Here is a 22,987-nt window from a genome sequence, read left to right as displayed (position 1 = left end):
AGGAATAAAACCCAAGTTTCTGGAATTGAATTCTAGTGTCCACTCCACTGGAATCTGCTGGACTCTGAAATGTAAGTATGGCTAAACTAGGTATGAGCCCAACATACCAAATTAGGTATGAGCCTTTGGCTGGGATTTTCATAGGAGGTCAGGAAAGTGGCATTTAATTTTCTTAGTCTTCACCTATAATCTCAGACATTGTGGCTAAAGTAATATACAAGTATGGTCAGGAGTTCTGCAGCTGAGATGTGTTCAACCATAGAGATACCAGACAATAGGAACGTTTTCAAGGTGATTACACTTAGGCCCTTAGGAAAATTTTCCCCAAAATGTCATCACCATCTGGTGTCTTCACTCACCCGTTGGGATGGAACCAGCAGGGAGAAGTCGGAATTGAAATGCTTAGTGTTTTGAAATAGAAGTTACGCTATAAATTGCAGAATTTCTTTTATTTCCCCTAGATGAAACCAACAATGAACAGATGCCAGGAAAATCAAACAACCATCACAGAATTCATCCTCCTGGGATTTGGGACTTTCCCTCAACTGCAGATTCTTCTCTTCCTGCTGTTTCTAGTGATCTGCATTGTGACTCTGGCCGGAAACATCCTCATAATTGCACTAGTTGTGGCTGATCAGCACCTTCACACCCCCATGTACTTCTTCTTGGGGAGCTTGTCCTGCTTGGAGACTTGCTACTCCTTGACCATCCTGCCCAGGATGTTGGCCAGTCTCCTGACTGGGGACAGAACCATTTCTGTTAGTGGCTGCCTGACACAATTATATTTCTTTGGTTCTCTGGCAGCCGCTGAATGTTCTCTCTTATCTGTGATGTCCTATGATCGTTATTTAGCGATATGCAAACCTCTGCATTATGCATCCCTTATGAATAGCAGGTTCTGTATCAAGTTGGTGGTCGGGTCATGGATAGGTGGATTTATATGTATGGCCATCTGTATATCTATGACCTCACGGATAACATTCTGTGGCCCCAATGAAATTGACCATTTCTTTTGTGATTTAAGCCCAGTAATAAAACTGTCCTGCAGTGATACCCACACAGTGGAAGTTACTGCTTTCATAAATTCCTCCATTTTTACATTGCCTCCATTTCTGTTGATCCTGGCATCCTATGTTTGTATCATCTCCACCATCCTGAGAATTTCTTCCACCACTGGGAGGAAAAAGGTCTTTTCCACCTGCTCCTCTCACCTCATTGTGGTGACAATTTTCTACGGGACACTAGTCATTGTGTATTTGGTGTCAGGCTCTGATATACTGAGGCACCTGAACAAAGTGTTCTCTGTCTTCTATGGAGTCCTGACTCCATTGGTCAACCCCCTGATATACAGCCTGAGAAACAAGGAGGTGAAGGAAGCCTTCAGAAAAGCTGTCTGTAGATTTTTTTCTTTCCCAAGAATACAGATATTTTAAACCTATATATATATATATATATATATTAATGGACCAATCATGGAAATATGAGCTTGTAAACTGACTCACATGAATAGTCCATATTCCTCTTTGTGTGCCTGTTGAACTCATGCATATCAGAATCAGGACTCCCTGAATTGCAGTGCAGAGTCTCGGTGTTGTCTACCTCTGGCCATTGGACACATTCTGGAGGAAAATTAGAACACCAAGCCAAAGCCTTAAAAATACACTGCACCCCTGCTCTGAAGAATACTGTGTATCCTCCTTGATCTTGGCTTACTTATTCTTGGAGTTTGAATGACTTTGCAAGCAAATACCTTAATTAGTTCATGAGAATATAATAATTAAGACAGTGGTCTGCTTGAAACTGAGATTTTGCCATCTCCTTGCTTTCTCCCAAGTGATCTTAAAACTGGAATAAACATACTCTTCACACTTTCCACAGTGTTCATCCTCATTTCAAATAAGTTTGTAGGCTACATTTGAAGATATTAGGTTTTAATGAAGCTAAATTGTTAAGAAAAGTTGTGTCTAATCATTAGATTCAGAATAAGTTTTCCACATGGCCAAGTCAGTAGATCAGGTTCCTCTAAAGTTGGGCCATGGTGACATCAGAGGTAACTCAACCAATCCTCAGTCTTTCCCTGCTGATAATTTGCATACTACAGTTCTATTAGGTGAAATGACTCCTAGGTAAGGTAACTCTACAGGTGGGCCAAGGCTTCTCATTGATGACTTGGACCCCAATGGTGTTATTCAAGGCTCCATGGCTACAAGCAACCTGTTCCTATGCTTCATCAGAGAGGTGGTGGTTCTCTGCTACTCTATCCCAGGACCAGCCATGTGAAGGATTTCTGATTCAGGAAGATGCAGTTTCTTCCTCTCTGCTTCCCCACTCTTGCTCCCTGGCAGCAGAAATTTGCTTCTGGACAGGTCATTGGGGCTGGAAACTAAAATTCTACCATTCCTGGATCCTTTCCACCCACTGTCTGCCAAAACTGTCCACTTCTTTCTTTAAGTGTGGTGCCCAAATGCACACACAATATTCCATCTGCATGGTCACCAGTACCATGTAGAGCAGAACAATTACTTCTCATGTCTTGCATATAATACTCCTGTTAGTATGCCTGTGATGAAGTGGGATTTTTTGTAATATTTTATGAGCCCTATGTGTGCCTCAGTTTCCCCTATAAGATTCACGACTACCCAGTCATGGAAAAAGGGTTAAGTTTGCTCTCACAGCAGCCTGAGAAACATAGGTGTGTGTGTCACTCCCTGTCTGGGTGGAATGAAAAGTCATTAAGGAACTGGTTGAAACTGACCCAGATCAACAAGGGGGTCAGAGAGACAATACAAGCTCCAATGACTCATGGAATTCTAAAGCATTCCCCCCAAGTACTTGCAAACCCTTTCCAGTCTGGTTTCATATTTGATATTTTATTTTATATTTTATAAACAAAAACATATAAGACTGATGTGTATGGGGATATGTAGAAGCTATCTATCTATCTACAAAATGTATAGAGTCCTGAATCACCGGTAACAAAAAACTCAGGTCTCTAACACTTGACCTAAAGGAATAACATTCTTTGCATGTCAATTCGTGGCAGGCTGCTATATTTGTTTTGTCCAGAGACAGAATCTTGTGCACATAAATGGTGCATATTTGTACTAGGTTACCACATTTTCCCCTATAGGATTCATGACTACCCAGTCAGGGGGAAAGGGTTAAGTTTGCTCTCAGGGCAGCCTAAAAAACATAGATGTTTGTGTCATCTCCCTGTCTGAGTGCAATGAAGGGTCAATAAGGAGCTGGTTAAAAAGTACCCAGATCAATAAGATGCCCAGAGTGACAATGCCAGCTCCAATGACTCATACAATTCTAAACCTGTTCTCCCAAGTTCTTGCAACCACTTTCAGTTTGGTGTCATCTGCAAATATTTTAACACTTAGCATATAAGATAGATATGTATAGGATAAATTGTTTGGTAGCTAGCTAGCTAGTTCTAAGATATTAAATCCAGAATCATTTGTAATAAAATCTGAGGACTCTGCCACTTGACTTAAAGGAATAACATCTTTGCATGTCAATTAATGGCAGGCTGCTATACTTGCTTTGTCCAGACACTAGAGGGAGACAGGATCTTCTGCACATAGATGGTGTATATTTACACTAGGATACCACAGTCACTGAACTGCTGAGGTCTTACTGATCCGTCAAAGAGGAGAGATGGCAGCCAGCATGGTTGCAGCATGCATGACATTTCCAACTGCACTCAGCTATGGAATAAGTTTCTAGAGCTGAGTGATGTCACTCCATGCTATAAATCTATTTACATTAGGTGTGGGGATTAGGGTCAGGACAGGGGTTAAATTCAATTGTTTGTTAATCACTGGGCATCATCATGACCCATGTCAGTAGCCCCATTAACGTCATTGGAATTTTGTCTCAGTAAGAATTCAGTAAGTCCCTCAATGTTTGGTATTTACTTTTTCAAGGATTTGGAGTTGCCATACATGGCTGTCATGGAGAGCCTCATTCCAGACCATGGCAGAATTGAAGCAGAGTAATGACTGGCTGTTAAAGAGAACCAATCCCTATTATCGAGTGTGATATATGGGAATGGACAGGGGGCATGGAGGAAACAGGCCAGCTCCACCCAGATACCACCCAGGGACCATGTTCTTCCTGTCTGCCACAGTGTACAATGTGGTTTGAACTATTCATGCATTGTGGTGGGAAAATTGCACCCAAAAAGGGGCTGGGAGATGACAGCAGAAAGAAGATACTCACCATTCAAGGGGAGGAAGATAGAGAGGAAACAAGCTTCCTTCCCTCCAGGATGTAAGAAGATTGAGGTAGATCCTGAAATGATGAAGAAGAGAAGTAATAGATGAGAGGCGATGATGGTCTAACTCCATAATAGAGTTAAGTTCAGAAGGGACCATTGCGATTATCTAGTCTGACCTCCTGCACATCGCAGGCCACAGAACCTCCTTTAATAGACCCATAACCTCTGACTGAGTTACTGACGTCCTCAAATCTTGATTTAAAGACTTCAAGTGGCCTGATTCTCTTTACAATCCCACCAGTGTAAATTAGGAATTATTTGATTATAAATAGGTGTTACAAAGTGGGGAATCAGGACCACTAACTCAGTGAGTAATTAATCATGTTAACATTAACTGATGGCAAAATTCCCTAGCATGATGGATAGACTGTATGAGCCCAGATCCTCTGCTGTTGTGAACTGGAGTAGATCCATTAAAGAACTACCCTACAATCTGGAGATCTGATGCCTGAGACTTCCATCAGTGTTGTATGGATGCCCGAGCAGTGCAGGCCTGATCAATAAAGCTCCTGGTTTTTACTTCACTATCAAATCTCATCACAATGGTGATGAGTAAAGCTTTTCCTGGTGATGCCTTTTTTTTGTGTTGGCAAAATGTAAAGTAACATAAATAGGTCCATCATCGCTCTCTCTGGCCCAATGACTGTTCCATTGTGGATAAATATTTAAATAGTCCTTAAGCCAAAGAGAGAGAGACTGAGAGTCTGAATGATTTTGTAGTCCAGGAAGGTGGAAGACCTCAGATCCAGTTCCCCTGCTCCAATGACTCTTTCATTATTTATCCACAGTTGAAGAGCTTCAACAGTAGAGACTGCGGCTGGGACACCCCATTCAAATGCTTTTTTCCACCTCTGGCAGAGACGGGGGAATTGAAGCTGCATCTCTGACTGTCTTGGCTAATAGTCATTTATGGACCTATCCTCCATGAGCTTATCTAATTCTTTTTAAACCCAGTTATAGTTTTGACCTTCACAACATCCCTGGCAATGAGTTCCACAGGTTGACTGTACGTTAAGTGGAGAAGCACTTCCTCTTGTTTCTTTTAAACCTGTTGCCTATTACTTTCATCAGGTTACCCCAGACACAAGGGTTTGGGAGAAACCCTACCCAAGTGGAGAGAGGGCGGGAAGCCCAAGAAACTGAAGGGACGAAGAGGGAAGTAGCCCCGGGGAAGGAATCACAGTTTCAAGCACTTTGCCACTATTCCTAGGACCCCTGGGCTGGTACCCAGAGTAGAGGGTGGGGCTCAGGTCCCTCCCCCTTCTCTGGGACACTAGCGAGGCAGTTGATGCCCAAGAACAGGGCGAGAGATAATGCCCTGACTCCCCCCTCCCATAAGAAGAAAAAGCATGGGACCCACCACAACAGTGCTGGCAATTTGCTACAGGGCCTGTCATAAATATAAAGGGAAGAGTAACCACCTTTCTATATACAGTGCTATAAAATCCCTCTTGGCCAGAGGCAAGGTCCTTTTACCAGTAAAGGGTTAAGAAGCTCGGGTAACCTGGTTGGCACCTGACCCAAAATGACCAAGGAGGGGACAAGATATTTTCAAATCTGGATGCGGTGGGAAAGTTTTCTGTCTGTCTGTGATACCTTTGCCAGGAACAGATCAAGGATGCAAGCTCTCCAACTCCTGTAAAGATGGTAAGTAATCTAGCTAGAAAATGCGTTATGTTTTCTTTGGTTTTTGGCTTGTAAATTCGCTGTACTGGAGGAAATGTGTATTCATGTATTTGTGTCTTTTTGTAACTTAAGGTTTTGCCTAGAGGGACTTGGTGTTTTGAATTATCTTATCTTCCATTCTGATCTTACAGAGTTGTTCTCTTATCTTTTTTTGTTCTTCTAATAAAGTTCTGATTTTTAAGAATCTGACTGGGTTTTTTGGGTCTTAAAAATCCAAGGGGTTTGTGCTCATCTTGTTTATTCTCAAGCCTCCCCAGGAAATGGGATGTAAGGGCTTGGGGGAATATTTTGGGGAAATAGGAACTCCAAGTGGTCCTTTCCCGGATTGTTTGTTAAATCACTTGGTGGTGGCAGCGTTTTACCTAATCCAAGGGCAAAGACTTTGTGCCTTGGGGAAGTTTTAACCTAAGCTGGTAGAAATAAGTTTAGGGGGTCTTTCATGCAGGTCCCCACATCTGTACCCTAGAGTTCAGAGTGGGGAAGGAACCTTGACAGGGCCATATCCTGTTCTGCAGTTTAAATGCAGAGTAACTGTATTGTCCTCATGGCTATTTATTCCTGAGTGACCCCAGTGATAAGAATCTGGTGGACCCAAATGCAACAGACACTTAGAAGGTCAGACTAGATCATGATAGCCCCTTCTGGCCTTGAATTCTGCAAATCTATGAATCTTTGAATCAGTCAGTTTAAGCTACTGCAGAAAGGCTTACAAGAAACCATGGCCCAGAGTTTTCTCTGCTATAACGCCCCAGAAATTGATGGAGTTACACCCAGGAGGAAGTTAGCTCCTACATCTATTGTTGTGCCTTGCTGTGAACATACAATAGTATACAGGGTGGGGAAGTGTCTGCTGTAAGCATACATCTCATTACGGGACCCCAGAGACATTTTCCCAAGGCCCTTTGAAGGCTATATGGCAACAGTTATCTCCACGGGGGTACTTCATTCACTCCATGCAGGTGGATTATGGAGGAGAATAGGCACCCTTGTTTGCATGTATGTAGCATGGTTTGTGCAGTTAAATTACTTCTGTTGGGGTTTGTTTCCTCATATATTGGTCCACAGCATTATTTCAGCCTTGGGATACAAGGGCATGTCTATGCTACCATTATTTCCTTCTTAGCAAATAGCGTGAAGCCAGAGGAAGAATGAGACTGTCACAAACGGAGAGGAAGACGCCTGTTTTAGCATGGTACGATTCCCTCAGACTTTTGAACGTACAATATCTTCAGCTCCACTGCAATAGATCTAGCTTTATTTTTTTGGCCCAGACAAGACCCCCACCCCCCATAGATAACATACTGCTAGGCATCCCAGAAATGATATATAGACAGATTAGACAGATGTGCAGGGGAAATTCCGAGAGCGGAACTCGCTCTATTCTGCGTTGCTGAGTCTGAGAGGGTGTGTGATGTTTGTGTCTGTTGAAGTTGGAGTTGCTAAGCAGTAATCAGGATTTGTTACTGAAATAAGATATTGGCCCAGTTTGTGACCTCACTTACACCAAACATGTAAACCCCAAACTCCTCTAGTGACTCCAGGTTTACACCAGTGTTGCTGAGAACAGAAGCCAGCTCTTTAACACTTACAGAGAGGTGTGGGATATGAGAACCTCTGGGAGGCAGGCAATCTCAGATATTTCCTACTCATAGTCTTCATAACTTTTGTTCATTTTCTTACTCTATGTGCTACCTTCTTATTATTTTGATTCAGTTATTAGTTCTGCTATTATTATTGGCCCAAGACCTGCCATCCGTACTTACATTTTGGCATCCTTAATTATTACTTAAGAAAGGACAGGGTAAAGAGCAGAGGGTTTGGCAATTTATTTTTGGAAAACCTTGTCATCCCCTTGCAAACTGAAGGACCATAAGATGTAATGAACTCTAGATTCTTTAAATGATTCCTGCTAGAACTAGTTTACCCACCCACAGTAGGGCCATCTACTGATGTTTCAATGTGCTAGGTGAAAGAGTGGCGCAGATAGTTAGATAGATGGATAGCTAGATCTATCTGTCCTGTATCTATGAATCCTCCAGGCATTTACCTCACACTCATTTAGTTTTTGAGAACCTTACAAAAAAAATTAATAATAAACAGGGAGATTCCTTGTAGTTAGTGGGTTCCACCTAGGAATCACTGAGCATTAGAGATGACTGGAAAATTTCCATCAAAACAATCCTGGATGCGAAACAGAAAATAGTTTAGGTGATTACTCTGTTTTCCAGCTGGCTGTATGCAGCAGTTTGAAGGACTGTGTTCAGGAGTAGAATATAGGGAGATATCCAGGGCTTATTCTATAGAGTATTTCCCGAAGCCCCCCATATCCCCCACCCCCAACATTCTATAAAAACTCCAAGGGGTTTGAAAATATTTACCGGAGGTTGGCTCTGGACAGCTCCAGCTGAATTTAAGACCTGGAGATATCTGTATGTATGACTCCTGCTGTTCTCATTATTGATATTATACCATTCTCTTTATCCTTCCCTCTGCAGAGAGAAAATGTTACTGCCAGGAAAATCATGGCCAGTCAAACCGCCATGAGTGAATTCTTTCTAATGGCGTTCTCTGATGTTCAGGAGCTGCAGCTTTTACCCTTTGTGGTGTTTCTGTTTATTTACATTGTATCCTTGTCAGGGAATCTTAACATCATCATGGCAATAACCCTGGACTGCCCCATGGTTACTTCACACCCCCATGTACTTCTTCCTGAGAAATCTATCCTTGGATATTTGCTTCATTTCTGTCATGGTAACCAAGTCCTTCATCAACTCCCTCATGAACAACTCATCTATTTCTTTCCAGGGGTGTGCTGCACAACTATTTCTATTTATGACAGTTTTCAGAGTAACAGCCGTGTTAGTCTGTATTTGCAAAAAGAAAAGGAGTGCTTGTGGCACCTGAGAGACTAACCAATTTATTTGAGCATAAGCTTTCGTGAGCTACAGCTCACTTCATCAGATGCATACTGTGGAAAGTGTAGAAGATCTTTTTATACACACAAAGCATGGGGGGAGGTATTTTTTCATGCTTTGTGTGTATAAAAAGATCTTCTACACTTTCCACAGTATGCATCCGATGAATTGAGCTGTAGCTCACGAAAGCTTATGCTAAAATAAATTGGTTAGTCTCTAAGGTGCCACAAGTACTCCTTTTCTTATTTTTATTTATGTCATTCTTAGCTACAGAGCTATTCCTCCTCACAATCATGGCTTTTGACCTATATGTTGCCATCTGCAATCCTCTCCACTATGCAATGATCATAAACAAGAGGAGGTGTGTTAAGTTAACCTGCGGGTCATGGGTGGATGGTGGTCTCTATTCTGTTTTGCACACTGCTAACACATTTTCATCACCCTTCTGTGGGTCCATTATCAACAAGTTCTTCTGTGACATCCAGCCATTGCTGAGGATCTCATCCTCTGAATCTCACACTGGTGAAATTGCACTGATCGCCTTTGGTGTGTATTTAGCTTCAAGCTGTTTTGATAATGTTGTCGTATGTTCAGATCTTCTAAACAGTGCAGAAAATCCCTTCTGTGGAAGATCACCGTACAACCATCTCCACTTGCCTACCCTACCTCACTGTCATTGTTTTATTCCTCACCAATGGCATGTTTTCACACATGGCACCAACCTCTGACTCTGCTCTGGAGCAGCATCTGGTGGCTGCATTTTATTCAGTGGTGCCACCCTTGATTAATCCCATCATCTACAGCCTGAGGAGATAAAAACCGCCCTGAGAAAAGTTATGGGAAGGAAGTTCTTCCCTTTGATTTGTGAAGAATTTTAAATATAAAATCATTCCTGGTAAAGTTTGTGGATGACACAAAAATCTCCTTCTTAAAACTCTTCTCTGCTGTGATGCCAGCAAAAATACCCTGGCAATGGTTAGGCAGCTGTGTCACTGGACACACTGTTTTTCATGTTTTTCATTGTCAAGGTTCCTCCCCCACTCTGAACTCTAGGGTACAGATGTGGGGACCTGCATGAACACCTCCTAAGCTTACTTTTACCAGCTTCGGTTAAAACTTCCCCAAGGTACAAATTAATTTTATCCTTTGTCCTTGGAATATCCACTGCCACCACCAAACTCTAACTGGGTTTACTGGGAAACATAGTTTGGACATGTCTTTCCCCCCAAAATCCTCCCAACCCTTGCACCCCACTTCCTGGGAAAGGTTTGGTAAAAATCCTTACCAATTTGCATAGGTGACCACAGACCCAAACCCTTGGAGCTGAGAACAATGAAAAAGCATTCAGTTTTCTTACAAGAAGACTTTTAATAGAAATAGAAGTAAATAGAAATAAAGGAATCACCTCTGTAAAATCAGGATGGTAGATACCTTACAGGGTAATTAGATTAAAAACATAGAGAATCCCTCTAGGCAAAACCTTAAGTTACAAAAAAGACACACAGACAGAAATAGTCATTCTATTCAGCACAATTCTTTTCTCAACCATTTAAAGAAATCATAATCTAACACATACCTAGCTAGATTATTTACTAAAAGTTCTAAAACTCCATTCCTGTTCTATCCCCAGCAAAAGCAGCGTACGGACAGACACAGACCCTTTGTTTCTCTCCCTCCTCCCAGCTTTTGAAAGTATCTTGTCTCCTCATTGGTCATTTTGGTCAGGTGCCAGTGAAGTTACCTTTAGCTTCTTAACCCTTTACAAGTGAGAGGATTTTTCCTCTGGCCAGGAGGGATTTTAAAGGGGTTTACCCTTCCCTTTATATTTATGACATTTATGTTGACCAGTTACATTTAATTGTTTCCTTGTACTCTCCTCATCTGTTTGTCTGTTCCACTTGTTGTCTATAGTTTATTCTTAGATTGTTAGCTGTTTGGGGCAGGGACTGTCCCATTGTTGTGATTGTACAGCACCCAGCACAACAGAGCCATAGTTTCTATATGCTACCATAACATAAACAAGAACAACAGCAGTAAGGTCATGGGTGACCTTAATGATACTTTTCACCCCTGTCAGGGCCTCAACTATAATAATGAAGGTTTTCCAGATGTGGTATAATATTTGCCTCACATCATAGAGCATCTTGAGCTCTCCAGACAAAAGCAGGAATATTATCGCCCCCTGTTTTCAAGTGAGGAACGTTAAACAGCAACTTTTCCACACTTTGGTTGCTAAGCATAGGCACCAAAATATCTTCTGAGAGGCCTAAAGAAACAAAGCCTGATTTTCAAAGTCACCAAGCTCCTCAGCTTCCATTTAGCTAGTCTGAACATTTTGGCTATAAACTTTGTGTCTCTAGCTCCCCATTTCTCTAATGGGAATGCTATATTATCTCTCTGATATTCACTGAGGTTCTGTTTTTTGCAGGAGCCTAGGGGAATTAGGTCCCAATTCCCATTGGAAGTCTGAGCACGGGGCATCTAACTCTGCTGGGTTGCTATGGAAATCTCAGTGGGAGTGGCCAATACTGAGGCAGCAGTTGGGGTTGTTATGGACTGAGCTCCTGCAGGCATTGGCGAATAGGGAAATCCACATAATAAACTTCACTGTTTGTGCAAAGTTCTATAATCATGTGGGCTCATTCTCTTCTCATGCAACTTGGTGCAAATCAGGAGTAACTCAATGGGATTCAGTGGGGCTGATTCCCCTCTCACTCACCCAAATATCAATCAGAAGTAACTCTACTGAAGTCAATGGGCCAAAACTACCTCTCACTTATGCTGGTGTAAATTATGAGTAACATCAGTGAAGTCATCACAGTTACACTGGTGTAAAACTGAAATATGTGAGAGGATAACCAGCCCGCATAGTGTGGGCTAAAATTGATTCTTCCTGACCCTGTAGGCAATTTTCTCACACCATGAGGGTTCGTTACCTGGATAACGTGATTATGGAGTCTGATACTCCTCCCACTTACACTACAGTTGCATTGATTCTGTTCACAGTAGCACCAATGTAATTCTACTGACTGGAAAGGAAGCCACTCAGATACCACCAATTTATGTTCATTTCTAGCTACCCTGCTGCTACCTATCATAATATTTCCACACACTCTCATACAGTGGTAGCAAACCATACCTGCTCCTGTGATTTTACACTGGTGTAAACCCACTAAAGTCAAAGCCATTACACAGCAAGGTGTTGTATCATGGAGAGTAAACACAGAGTCCAATCTGAATCTGAATGTTTTCATATTCACAAGGCCACATGATGGGGGTAGCTATTATGATCCCCATTTTGAAGAAAGGGAAGGTTAAACAGCAAATCATTCTGATTTCTCATTTCTAGAACCCCATGGAAGTGTGAATGACAGCCTCAGATGGAAACAAAGAGAGATATTTCTGTGCTAAATCATACAATAATAATAATAAATAACAAAACTCAGTATGACAAACAAGCCCATGTTAATTGATATTGCCACACCAGCAGAGAGAAACATGGATCAGAGGTTGCTTGGCCCTGCTGCCCTTATTCAGACATGTAGCTCTTCCTCACATCAGGAGTCCCATTGTATTTAATAGAACTGCTCTAATGGGTAAGGGCTGCCAGCACAAGCAGTGATTCACAGCATCACCCCATCAGATGAGCTCCCCTTATCTTGATTTTATTGCACAATACAATAATTACATACAAAATAGTTTGCTATTTGTCATGAAATTCATAATTTCACTAACAGCTTTTCTCAAGGCCACCTTGACCTCTTTGTTTCTCAGGCTGTAGATGAGGGGATTGACCAGGGGAGTCAGGGCAGTGTAGAAGAGAGAGAACACGTTGTGCAGGTCTCTCAAGGAGTTGGTGTCTGGTAGTAGATAGACAATGATTAGTGTCCCATAGTAGAGTGTAACCACAATGAGGTGAGAGGAGCAGGTGGAAAATGCCTTTTGCCTCCCAGTTGTGGAAGAAATTATCTGGATGGTGGCAATGACACACATGTAGGATGCCAGGGTTAATATAAAGGGAGGCAGTGTTAATATGGAGGAGAACAGGAAGTTCACAAGAGCCATCAGGCTGGTGTCATTGCAGGACAGTTTTACTAATGGGGTGTAATCACAAAATAAATGGTCAATTTCATTGGGGCCACAAAAATCATTTGTGATATCCAACATGCAGTGATGGTGCAAGCCACAAAACCGCTTACCCAAGACCCAGCTGCCAACCAGAAGTGGAGCCTGCCATTCATAAGGGCTGCATAATGCAATGGTTTGCATATCTCTAAATACTGATCATAAAACATCACTGATAAGAGACAACATTCCACAGCTACCAGAGAACCAAAGAAATCAAGTTGCGCAACACAGCCACTGACAGAAATGGTTCTGTCCCCAGTCACGAGACTGGCCAGCATCCTGGGCAGGAGGGTGGAGGTGTAGCAGGTTTCCAAGCAGGACAAGTTCCCCAGGAAGAAGTACATGGGGGTGTGAAGGTGCTGATCAGCCACAACTAGTGCAACGACGAGGATGTTCCCAGCCGTGGTCACAATGTAGATCACTAGAAACAGCAGGAAGAGAAGAACCTGCAGTTGAGGGAGATTCCCGAATCCTAGGAGGATGAATTCTGTGATGGAAGTTTGATTTCCCCAATCTGTATCTGCCATGGGCCCTATCAAGAAATGTAATTAAATAAATAACCTGTGAAATATGACATCAAAAAAGATAATTTGGGGTTATGTGGTGTCATTGCAATTTTGTTGATGTTTAAATGTAGTTGTGGATGAGCTTTGCAGAATCTCTGCTTTTCTAGGCATCTTTCTCCTTCCAATACCATGTTTATAGATACTGTAACCCCACACCTCCAGCTGGGCTGGTACCTCAATTATCCCCCATTATGTAGTGTAATCTAGTGCCATGGGTGAAATCTGGGAGTCAAGAAAGCAAGGTTCTATTCCTGACTCAGTGTGACCTTGAGAAAGCCATGTAGTTCTGTACCTCAGTTTCCACAGCTGTAAAATGAGGTTAATGGTACCTTGTAAAATGGCTTGTTATCTACTGATAAACAAAGTATTTAACATCTTCACAGTGCTCTGAGACCATTGACAGCTTTCTGTACATACTCACAAATAAATCCATACACATCACCTTGTCACACTGAGAGCTGATTTTTACACCAATGTCTAAGGGCTTGTCTACACTGGCAAGTTTTTTCGATGAAACTAATGTCACCAAGGAAACATTGACAAAAGCAAAGTCACCAAAGCGTGTCTACATTTGCTCCCTCTGTCAGCAGATCATGTCCACATTTGGGGTATCTTTGTCCACAGTGAGAGCAATGGACTGTGGGTATGTATCCCACAGTGCCTGCCGACACCATCTGTCACTAGGTGTTGTGGGAATGCGGAAACAGAGCGCGGCGCATCCTGGGATGTGCAAAATGTAACGTCGTGCATCGCTTTCTGTCCCACCCCTCCAAAGGTCTCTGGCTTCCTTTTGTGCTTTTTTTCCAACTGTCATTCTTTTGTAGTGCACACCAGAATCTGCATTGACACAGGATGGATCCCGTACTTCTCTCTTATGCGCTGTTAGCTGTCGTGGGGACATCGCGCATGGCAGCACAGTTACTCTGTCAAGGTTCCTTCCCCACTCTGAACTCTAGGGTACAGATGTGGGGACCTGCATGAAAACCCCCCTAAGCTTATTTTTACCAGCTTAGGTTAAAACTTCCCCAAGGTACAAACTATTTTACCTTTTGTCGCTGGACCTTATTGCTGCCACCACCAAGTGTCTAACAAAATATAACCAGGAAAGAGCCCACTTGGAAACGTCTTTTCCCCCAAAATCCCCCCAAGCTCTACACCCCCTTTCCTGGGGAAAATAAAAATCCTCACCAATTTGCATAGGTGAACACAGACTCAAACCCTTGGATCTTAACAACAATGAAAAAGCAATCAGGTTCTTAAAAGAAGAATTTTAATTGAAGAAAAAGTAAAAGAATCACCTCTGTAAAATCAGGATGCTAAATACCTTACAGGGTAACCAGATTCAAAACATAAAGAATCCCTCCAGGCAAAACCTTAAGTTACAAAAAGACAAAAAAACAGGAATATACATCCCGTTCAGCACAACTTATTTTATCAGCCATTTAAACAAAACAGAATCTAATGCATATCTAACTAGATTGCTTATTAACCCTTTACAGGAGTTCTGGCCTGCATTCCTGCTCTGGTCCTGGCAAAAGTAACACAGAGACAGAGAGAACCCTTTGTTTTCCCCCCCTCCAGCTTTGAAAGTATCTTGTCTCCTCATTGGTCATTTTGGTCAGGTGCCAGCGAGGTTATCTTAGCTTCTTAACCCTTTACAGGTGAAAGGGTTTTTCCTCTGGCCAGGAGGGATTTAAAGGTGTTTACCCTTCCCTTTATATTTATGGCACTCTCAGAGTTACTTCCAAAGTTAGCAGAGTAAGATTTGACTTCCAATTTTTAAAGGATGCCTTTTTTGCCTCTAATCACTTCTTTTACTCTGCTGTTTTAGCCATGGTGTTGTTTTTGTGTGTGTATATACATTTAGTTTGAGCCTCTGTTATGCTTTTGACTAGTCTCCATTCACTTTGCAGGGATTTTACCCTTGTGACTGTTCCTTTTAATTTCCGTTTAACTAGCTTCCTCGTTTTTGTGTAGTTGCCCTTTTTGAAGTTAATTCTACTGTGGTGGAATTCTTTGGCATTTCCCCCCCTACAAGGATGTGACATTTAATTACATTATGGTCACAGTTTCCAAGGGTGATTCTCCTCTCACTCAGCCATTAACATAATAGATCTGCTATTAATAATTAATACTAAATTTCTCTTGTCAACCCACCTCTCTTTGACCTTGAGCTTTCTACCTCTCCCACGTGCAAAACACTCCTGGACCATATTCACTTCAAACTTCCTATCTGTTCATTCAAACACATATAATCTGTTTCACAGTGGCATCATTCAGGAGTAAGCCACTGAAATAAGCAAAAACAACAAGGAGTCCTTGTGGCATCTTAGAGACTAACAAATTTATTTGGGCATAAGCTTTCGTGTGCTAAAATCTACTCCATCAGATGCATGGAGTGAAAAAATACAGTAAGCAATATATATATATATATATATATATATATATATATATATATATATATATATATATATTAGAGCACATGAAAAGATGGGGGTTGCCTTACCAAGTGGGGAGTCAGTGCTAATGAGGCCAATGCAATCAAGGTGAACGTCACTCATTTCCAACAGTTGACAAGAAAATGTGTTGGAAATGGATGACATCCACCTTGATTGCATTGGCCTCGTTAGCACTACGAATGTAATTTTTCCTCTCTTGATATTCACCCCTTCTTGTCAACTGTTGAGAATAAGCCACTTCCACCTTAACTGAATTGGCCATGTTAGCACTGACCCCCCCTCCCCAACTTGGTAAGGCAGCTCCCATCTTTTCATGTGCTGCAATATATATATATACTGTTTACTATGTTTTTCACTCCATGCATCTGATGAAGTGGGTTTTAGCCAACAAAAGCTTATGCCCAAATACATTTGTTAGTCTCTAAGGTGCCACAAGGACTCCTCGTTGTTTTTGCTGATACAGACTAACACCACTACCACCCTGACACCACTGAAATCAATGTAACTCCAGGAGTTAGTTTGGCCTGATGTTACTCTCGTTGTCATTTCTGTGCATAGCTATGATAATATGAAAAATAAACAGAGCTCTGATTTTGCCTTCTGTGAGCATCATACATCCCATGATGGGACCTCAGAGACCTTTCCCCAAAGGCCCTTTAAAGCACACATTTTATTAATAAGTCTCCTTTCAGCAACCTAGGCAGTCTGCACCAGTGAAGAATCAGGGAGGTCTTCCATATGCGAACATATGCGTCTTCCAGCCCAGGTATGCTTCATGGACTCTATAGCTGAATAACTTATGTGTTTGTTCCCACAACCACTCACTGAAAGACACACAACCACATCTCTCTGATTTTCAGATTGGCTGCCATCAGCTTCTTTACATATCACCATAAAGCTGGAGAACAGCAGAGGTTTGTGTGGATGTGTGAGATGTGGGTGTGTGATCAATGATTTACATAGGGGTGTATCTGTTTCTGTCTGAGTGAGCAAAAAGGGGTCTCCTTGGGCCAGTAAGATTTTGAGGTTTATCGATTCATAGATTCCAAGGTCAGAAGGGACCATGGTGATCATCTAGTCTCACCTCTTGTGCAACAAAAGTGTGCATCAGCTTCATGAAATTCACTTCATTTACACTCACATAAATATAGAATGAGTGAATCTCTTTTTGAGCCTGTGATTTCCTCATTCTGGCCAATGTCTTCATCTTATTTGTATACAGTTCTAATTCCTGTTAGAACTCCTCCTGCTACTCCTGTTAATTGGCTAGATGCTGCTGCTAATTAATCTGATTTGGCATAATTTTTGAACAGTCACTGCATTAAATAAGATCTTATCTATCTATCTGCTTACCTAGTGTCAAAGTTTGACTCAGACTCACAATTTATCAGACCACTCTGTTTTATTAGCAAAGCTTCTCTGCTAATACATTTAGAAGTGAGCCCCCCGAGTGGGGCTTGTGTCTTTTAATTTATACAGTTTTTTTGGAGAACAAGTTACACAGAAGTTACAGACAAAAGAAGGAAAAAGATTTTAGTCACCACCCTTCGAGATCCCTGAGACCAGTCACGTATCTTCAATTACCTGCCACCCTTAACAATCTCCTTTAACAGCTTCCAGTTAACTTAACTAATTGCCCTTCACACCTTCCATTCTGATGCCTGCTTCTTAGATGTGATGACTCTATCTTAATTGCTTCTCCATTCAAAAGCTAACTGTCCCTATGTGTGCTCCCTCAGATACTTTGTAACATGTTTTGGCATGCTCTCTCATATACAATGTATCCAGCATGTCCCATTATACAACGTTATACTTATACAATGTTATATTTCCACAATCCCCCCTTTTGGTCAAGGCTACGCCCATGACCAATGACTTACTGGATTCCATACATCAATCGTTCTTTTTCATTACTTTCACTGATAACATTAAACAACATTAGATTAGCACTCTGGTTAGGGGTAACCTGATGGATGGTGTGTCTTGTGCAGTTTTGGATACAACAAGAAATCAATTGAAAACACACAAAGATTATTAGAATTCCAAATAGGATAGTCAGGATTCCTTGAAACAACCAGTTTCCCAGACTAGAGAAATTGAATAAGTTACTTATCCATTTCCACAAGGAACTTGGTTCTTTTTGGGGAAGGTATGCAATTTGCTCCAGATGGCTAGCACGATTTATTACCTCATTAGTATTATCAGGTATGTATACACAGCATTCCGTTCCAATTAGAGCACAGGCCCTTCCTTTGGCTGCCAGTATTATATCTAATGCCCGACGGTTTTGGAGGGCCACTTGTCGGACCGCTCCTGCTTCTTTGGCTAGAGCTTTTAAGCTCTCTCCTGTTTCATTGGCCATGATCTCAACCACCATTTGTAACCTTAAAAGCCTTTTTGCATGGTGGATTACCCCCCCTACTGGGACTAAAGAAATGCCAACAGCTTCTTCCCAAGTTAGGGGGCTTATGTTATCCACATACCATTTAGCATCTGGCAAGTCCCTCCTTTTTCGCCTGAAATTACGGAGGCGATTTCGTGGGAGGGATTGAAGCACCCGGAATTGTGGGAAAAGCTGAGCAGGATAACAGATACCTGACCAATTTGCTGGTAACACAGTGTAAGCATTTTCCCCACAAGCCCAATGATGTCCCATTAAAGCTGGGAAGGGTTGACTGCTACCCTTTGACATGTAAGAATTTATGAAGGAGGAATAGTATCCCCCAAAGGGCACAGGATGATTTTCACTGGGAGAAGAGGTAGCATTCACATGACATTTGTAGAAGGTTCTGTTTTTCTCAGGGAGGCTGTAGGGGGAGCAAGAGATTGAATCTTTGGTTTGATCCCAGGTTGAGAGGAAGTTTATCTTTCCATACCCGGTTCGCCATTCTCCAATCTTGTTTGAATAGTCCCATACACCATGGGACAGGATGTATTGGAGACAGCTGCTCCTCCCTAGATTCAGCCCTGTCCCATTACACATCCAGCACCAGTGGCCCTTTCCTTTCACCACACTTATAAGTTTAGGAACATATGTTTTTCCCAGCCCCCAAGTGTCATTTTCCTTCCATGTCCTTTTAAGTGGATAGGGTTCTCCAGCAAGCTCTGAGGAATTCAAAGGGATTGCCATGGTGGGGATACTAGCTTGTGAGTGAGCTGGGATGTGGCTGCAGACCCAGCAATTAGAAATATTCAGGATCTGGGCTATCTGCACCTGTTGTTGGATGAAAGAATTGTCACTGTCACTCTGGATTCCCCAGACCCTCAGGACACAGTAGCTGAGGATTAAGCTTCTCAAAGGACACATGTTGGAAGCAGGACCCTTTCTGGTTCCGACAACCCCTTTCGAGGGAACCACAGTCACGGTTTTACGTCCACCAGGCAGCAGGGGCTAGGCTCACTACTGCTTCTTGTTTGTTGGGTCCTGCTGTCTGCTTACCCTCTGCTTCTGGCAACCCTTACGAGAGCGCAGATTGTAAGGTATTGCAGGCTGTTCCTCTTTGTCTTCTGAGGTTGAAGCTGGTTCTGCGTGGTCTTGCAGAGGTGCTTGGTCCCCTTGAGGTGGCGCTGGCTTACACTGTGAGGCGTGGATCCATGCAGCGATGCCGGATAATTTCACTGCTGTCTGGGTGGTGAGCAGTACCTGGTATGGACCCTTCCACCGGGGTTCCAAGGCGGGCTTCCGAAGGTGGTGCAGCAGGTAGACCCAATCACCAGGCTCAAGAGTGTGACAGGCAGCAGAGGTGGGTTCCCTCGGCCAAGCTGCTCGCACCTGCGAATGGAAGGAGCTCACCGCTTGCATTAACCCTTTGCAGTACTGGAGGAGCGTGCTGTGAGTTAGGTTTAGGTCTGGGGCTGGGGTAATAGTAGCCATTGTTCGCATAGGGCGTCCCATGATGATTTCAAATGGACTCAATTTGTGTCTCTGGGATGGGGATGACCGAATTTCCATAAGGGCCAGTGGTAAAGCAGCTGGCCAGTTTAACCCTGTGGAACTACAGATTTTTGCCAGCTTATTTTTAAGCTCACCATTTTGCCTTTCAACTGCCCCTGCACTCTGTGGATGGTAAGGGCAGTGCAACAGGTGGGTGACATGTAATACCTGGTTTAGATGTTGAACAATTTTTCCAGTAAAATGTGTTCCCCGGTCACTAGACAAAGTGGCAGGAATTCCCTTGGTAGGGATAATGTGGTTTAACAGACATTTTGCAAAGGACAATGAATCAGCTTTGCAACAGGGAAAGGCTTCAATCCAACCCAAAAACAGACATATTATAACTAAAATGAATTCATATTTCTGACACTTTGGCATTTGTACAAAATCAAGTTGCCAGTGTAGGAAAGGTGCTTGAGGCAAACCCTGGAACCCTTGTGTTACTTTTACAGATTTGCCTACATTGTGGCGTTGACAAGTAACACAAGCGGCACTGTGGCGGGTTGCAGAGGAGCTGAAATGGGGAGCTCACCACCCCACATTACTCATAGCAGAGACCATCCCCTCCTTGCCGACATGCAAAACACCATGTAGCAGGGCGGCTAGAGACGGGTAGAGTGAGAGGGGGGCTACAAAGGTATCGATAGGCAAAGGGAATCAGAATGCAAAGAGCAACCCAAAGAAAGCTAAGGATGGCTTGTACCCGGGCTGGATAGAGTGTACAGGAGCCCTGGGAGAGAAGGAAGCCTAGCTATGTGACAGAGGTTTGGCAGAGCTGCAATTTTGTGCGAGAAGCCTTATGACCCTTGTTTGCTAAAGCTGTGAGAAGTGTTAGTGAATCAGTTTCTGAGGCAGACAGAGAGAGGGAGCACAGGAGTAAGTCGTCCACATATTGGATCAATGTGGATCCTGATGGGAAAACCAGATCAGCGAGATCCCTGGCTAGGGCTTGAGAAAAATAGGATGGACTCTCTGTATACCTCTGGGGAAGGGTAGTCCATGTATATTGCTGACCCTTGTAGGAGAAGGCAAAGAGATACTGGGATTCAGAGTGAACTGGGACAGAGAAGAAAGCGGAGCACAAATCTACAACAGTAAAGTGGGTTGCATTTGGAGGAATAGACGCTAGTATTGTAGCAGGGTTAGGAACCACTGGAAAAGAAGGTATGACAATACGGTTAATAGCTCGAAGGTCTTGAACAAATCGCCACGATTTGCCATCAGCCTTTTGAACTGGGAGGATAGGGGTGTTACAGGGGCTGGAACAAGGGACAATAATTCTTTGTTCTTTTAATGCAGATATAACTGGAGCAATCCCAGCCTCTGCCTCAGGATTCAAAGGATATTGAGACAGGCGAGGCAGAGGTTTGGAATTGTCTACAGTAATCCGAACTGGGTCAGTATTTAATCGGCCCACTTCAGATGGGTGAGATGGCCATAGGGAGGAAGGAACCTGAGAGATTAGGTTCTCTAAGGACGGAGTTAAGGGACAGCAAGGGACCGGAGTGGAGAGGGAAGTTTCAGACAGCAGGGAGGCTACAGAATCACATAAGGAAGACTCAGGGATTTGCAGATAGACACCATCTGGGGAGCAGTAAATAGAACAGCCAAGTTTGCATAGCAAGTCCCGTCCCAGAAGGTTTGCAGGGGTGGACTCAGAGAGGAGGAATGCATGCTCCTCAGAGAGGGGACCGACCTGAACAGACAAAGGTTTTGAGAGGGGAAAAGAGGTAGGGATCCCTGTAATGCCAACAGCAGACACAGATTTTCCAGATCGGGGAACCTCAGGCAAGTCAGTGGTGCGGATTGTAGAAAGAGAAGCTCCAGTATCAACAAGGAAAGGGAGAGAGAGATCATTTACAGTCAGGACACATTCTCCAGTAGGGGACAGAGGTAATAAGGGAGCTAAAACTTTGTGAGGTTCCCCAGCATCCCGTCATTGTTGGGGTGAAAAATAGGGTTGGGGATCAGCTGGAGGAACCAGCGGGGGGGGGGGTGTCATTTGATTTCCCATACAATTATTAGGTCGTCTTGGACACTCTTTTTTCCAGTGTCCAGGCTGTTTACAGTAGTTACAAACCCCAGTTAATCCAGCCCCCCGCCCCCTTCCGCAACCCCGTCCCTGTCCCCGGTGTGGTCTGCTTAGTCCTGAATAATGCTGTATCTGCAGAGCCATTAACTTTTGGGAGGACTGTTCCTCCTTTCCTTTTAAAGTGCGGTGGCAATGCTCTGCTACTGCCAGCAATTTGTCCATGGTTTCAGTCTCCCATCCCACACTTATTCATTTTAACATGCTGCCTGTGTCAGGGAGAAGACCATCAACAAATGCATGTGCCAAGGCCCCCTGCCCATTTACATCAGGATCTTGTATTCCTGAATGTTTTAGGAAAATATCAGTTAGCTGGGACCTATAGTCGCTTGGGCTTTCTCCTTGCCCTTGCTTACAGCAATGTATTGCTGTCCAGTTTGTTTTAGGAGACCACACTTTGGGAATGGCTTGATGCAGGCACTTCCAAAGAGCCATACACCGGTCTCTGTATGCCGAATCTGGGCCAGTACTTTTTATGGTTGAGTGGCGTGCCTCAGTTGGCCAGTCTGCGGCAGCCAACCATTTTTCATAATAACTGGCAGGAGCTAACAATTTACACAGTTGGAGGAGATCTGTCTCAGAGGGTTCATAGGTTTTACAGATTAACAGAGACTCCTCAGCAAATTTGACAGAGTTTTCCTGTGGTTTGGGAAAACTTTTAACTATAGATAAAAGTTCCGTACGAGTCCAGGGCTTATAATCCCATATGGACTCACTTTCTCCCATCTTAAGGACTCGTAAGGGTGCCACAACAGTTTGGTCAGATCTCTCATTAACCTCCCGTCAGTTTCTCTTTTCCAAGAAGAGACGTCAAGAGAATCTTTGCAGTCTGCTTTGGATTTCTTCTTCATATATTTTGCAGAGCTGCGAGGCCAATGAGGGTATCTTCTTCACTTTCATTATCTGTAGTCACTGAAGATTTTTC

The 22,987-nt window shown here is 43.0% G+C and overlaps 1 protein-coding gene and 1 pseudogene across 2 annotated transcripts in view; one reads left to right on the top strand and one right to left on the bottom strand.

Moving 5' to 3' along the window:
- LOC311530619 (olfactory receptor 5AP2-like) overlaps window positions 1-13,541 on the bottom strand; it is a 404,829-nt pseudogene extending 391,288 nt beyond the window's left edge. The window contains exon 1 of the transcript in view: window positions 13,357-13,541. The product of the transcript in view is annotated as an olfactory receptor 5AP2-like (transcript). The remainder of the gene's footprint in view (window positions 1-13,356) is intronic.
- LOC311530211 (olfactory receptor 6N1-like) lies at window positions 474-1,433 on the top strand (the record flags this gene model as incomplete). Its single annotated transcript, XM_084646683.1, has 1 exon — window positions 474-1,433. One exon carries the CDS (start codon window positions 474-476, stop codon window positions 1,431-1,433), a length of 960 nt encoding a protein of 319 aa, XP_084502809.1.
- Window positions 13,542-22,987: the final 9,446 nt, after the last annotated feature.

This window comes from Lepidochelys olivacea (assembly GCF_965140295.1).
Source record: "Lepidochelys olivacea isolate rLepOli2 genome assembly, chromosome: 14".
NCBI classification, from domain to species: Eukaryota; Metazoa; Chordata; order Testudines; family Cheloniidae; genus Lepidochelys; species Lepidochelys olivacea.
The sequence above is the reverse complement of the archived record's forward strand: the minus strand, read 5'-3'. Positions and strand labels throughout refer to the sequence as shown.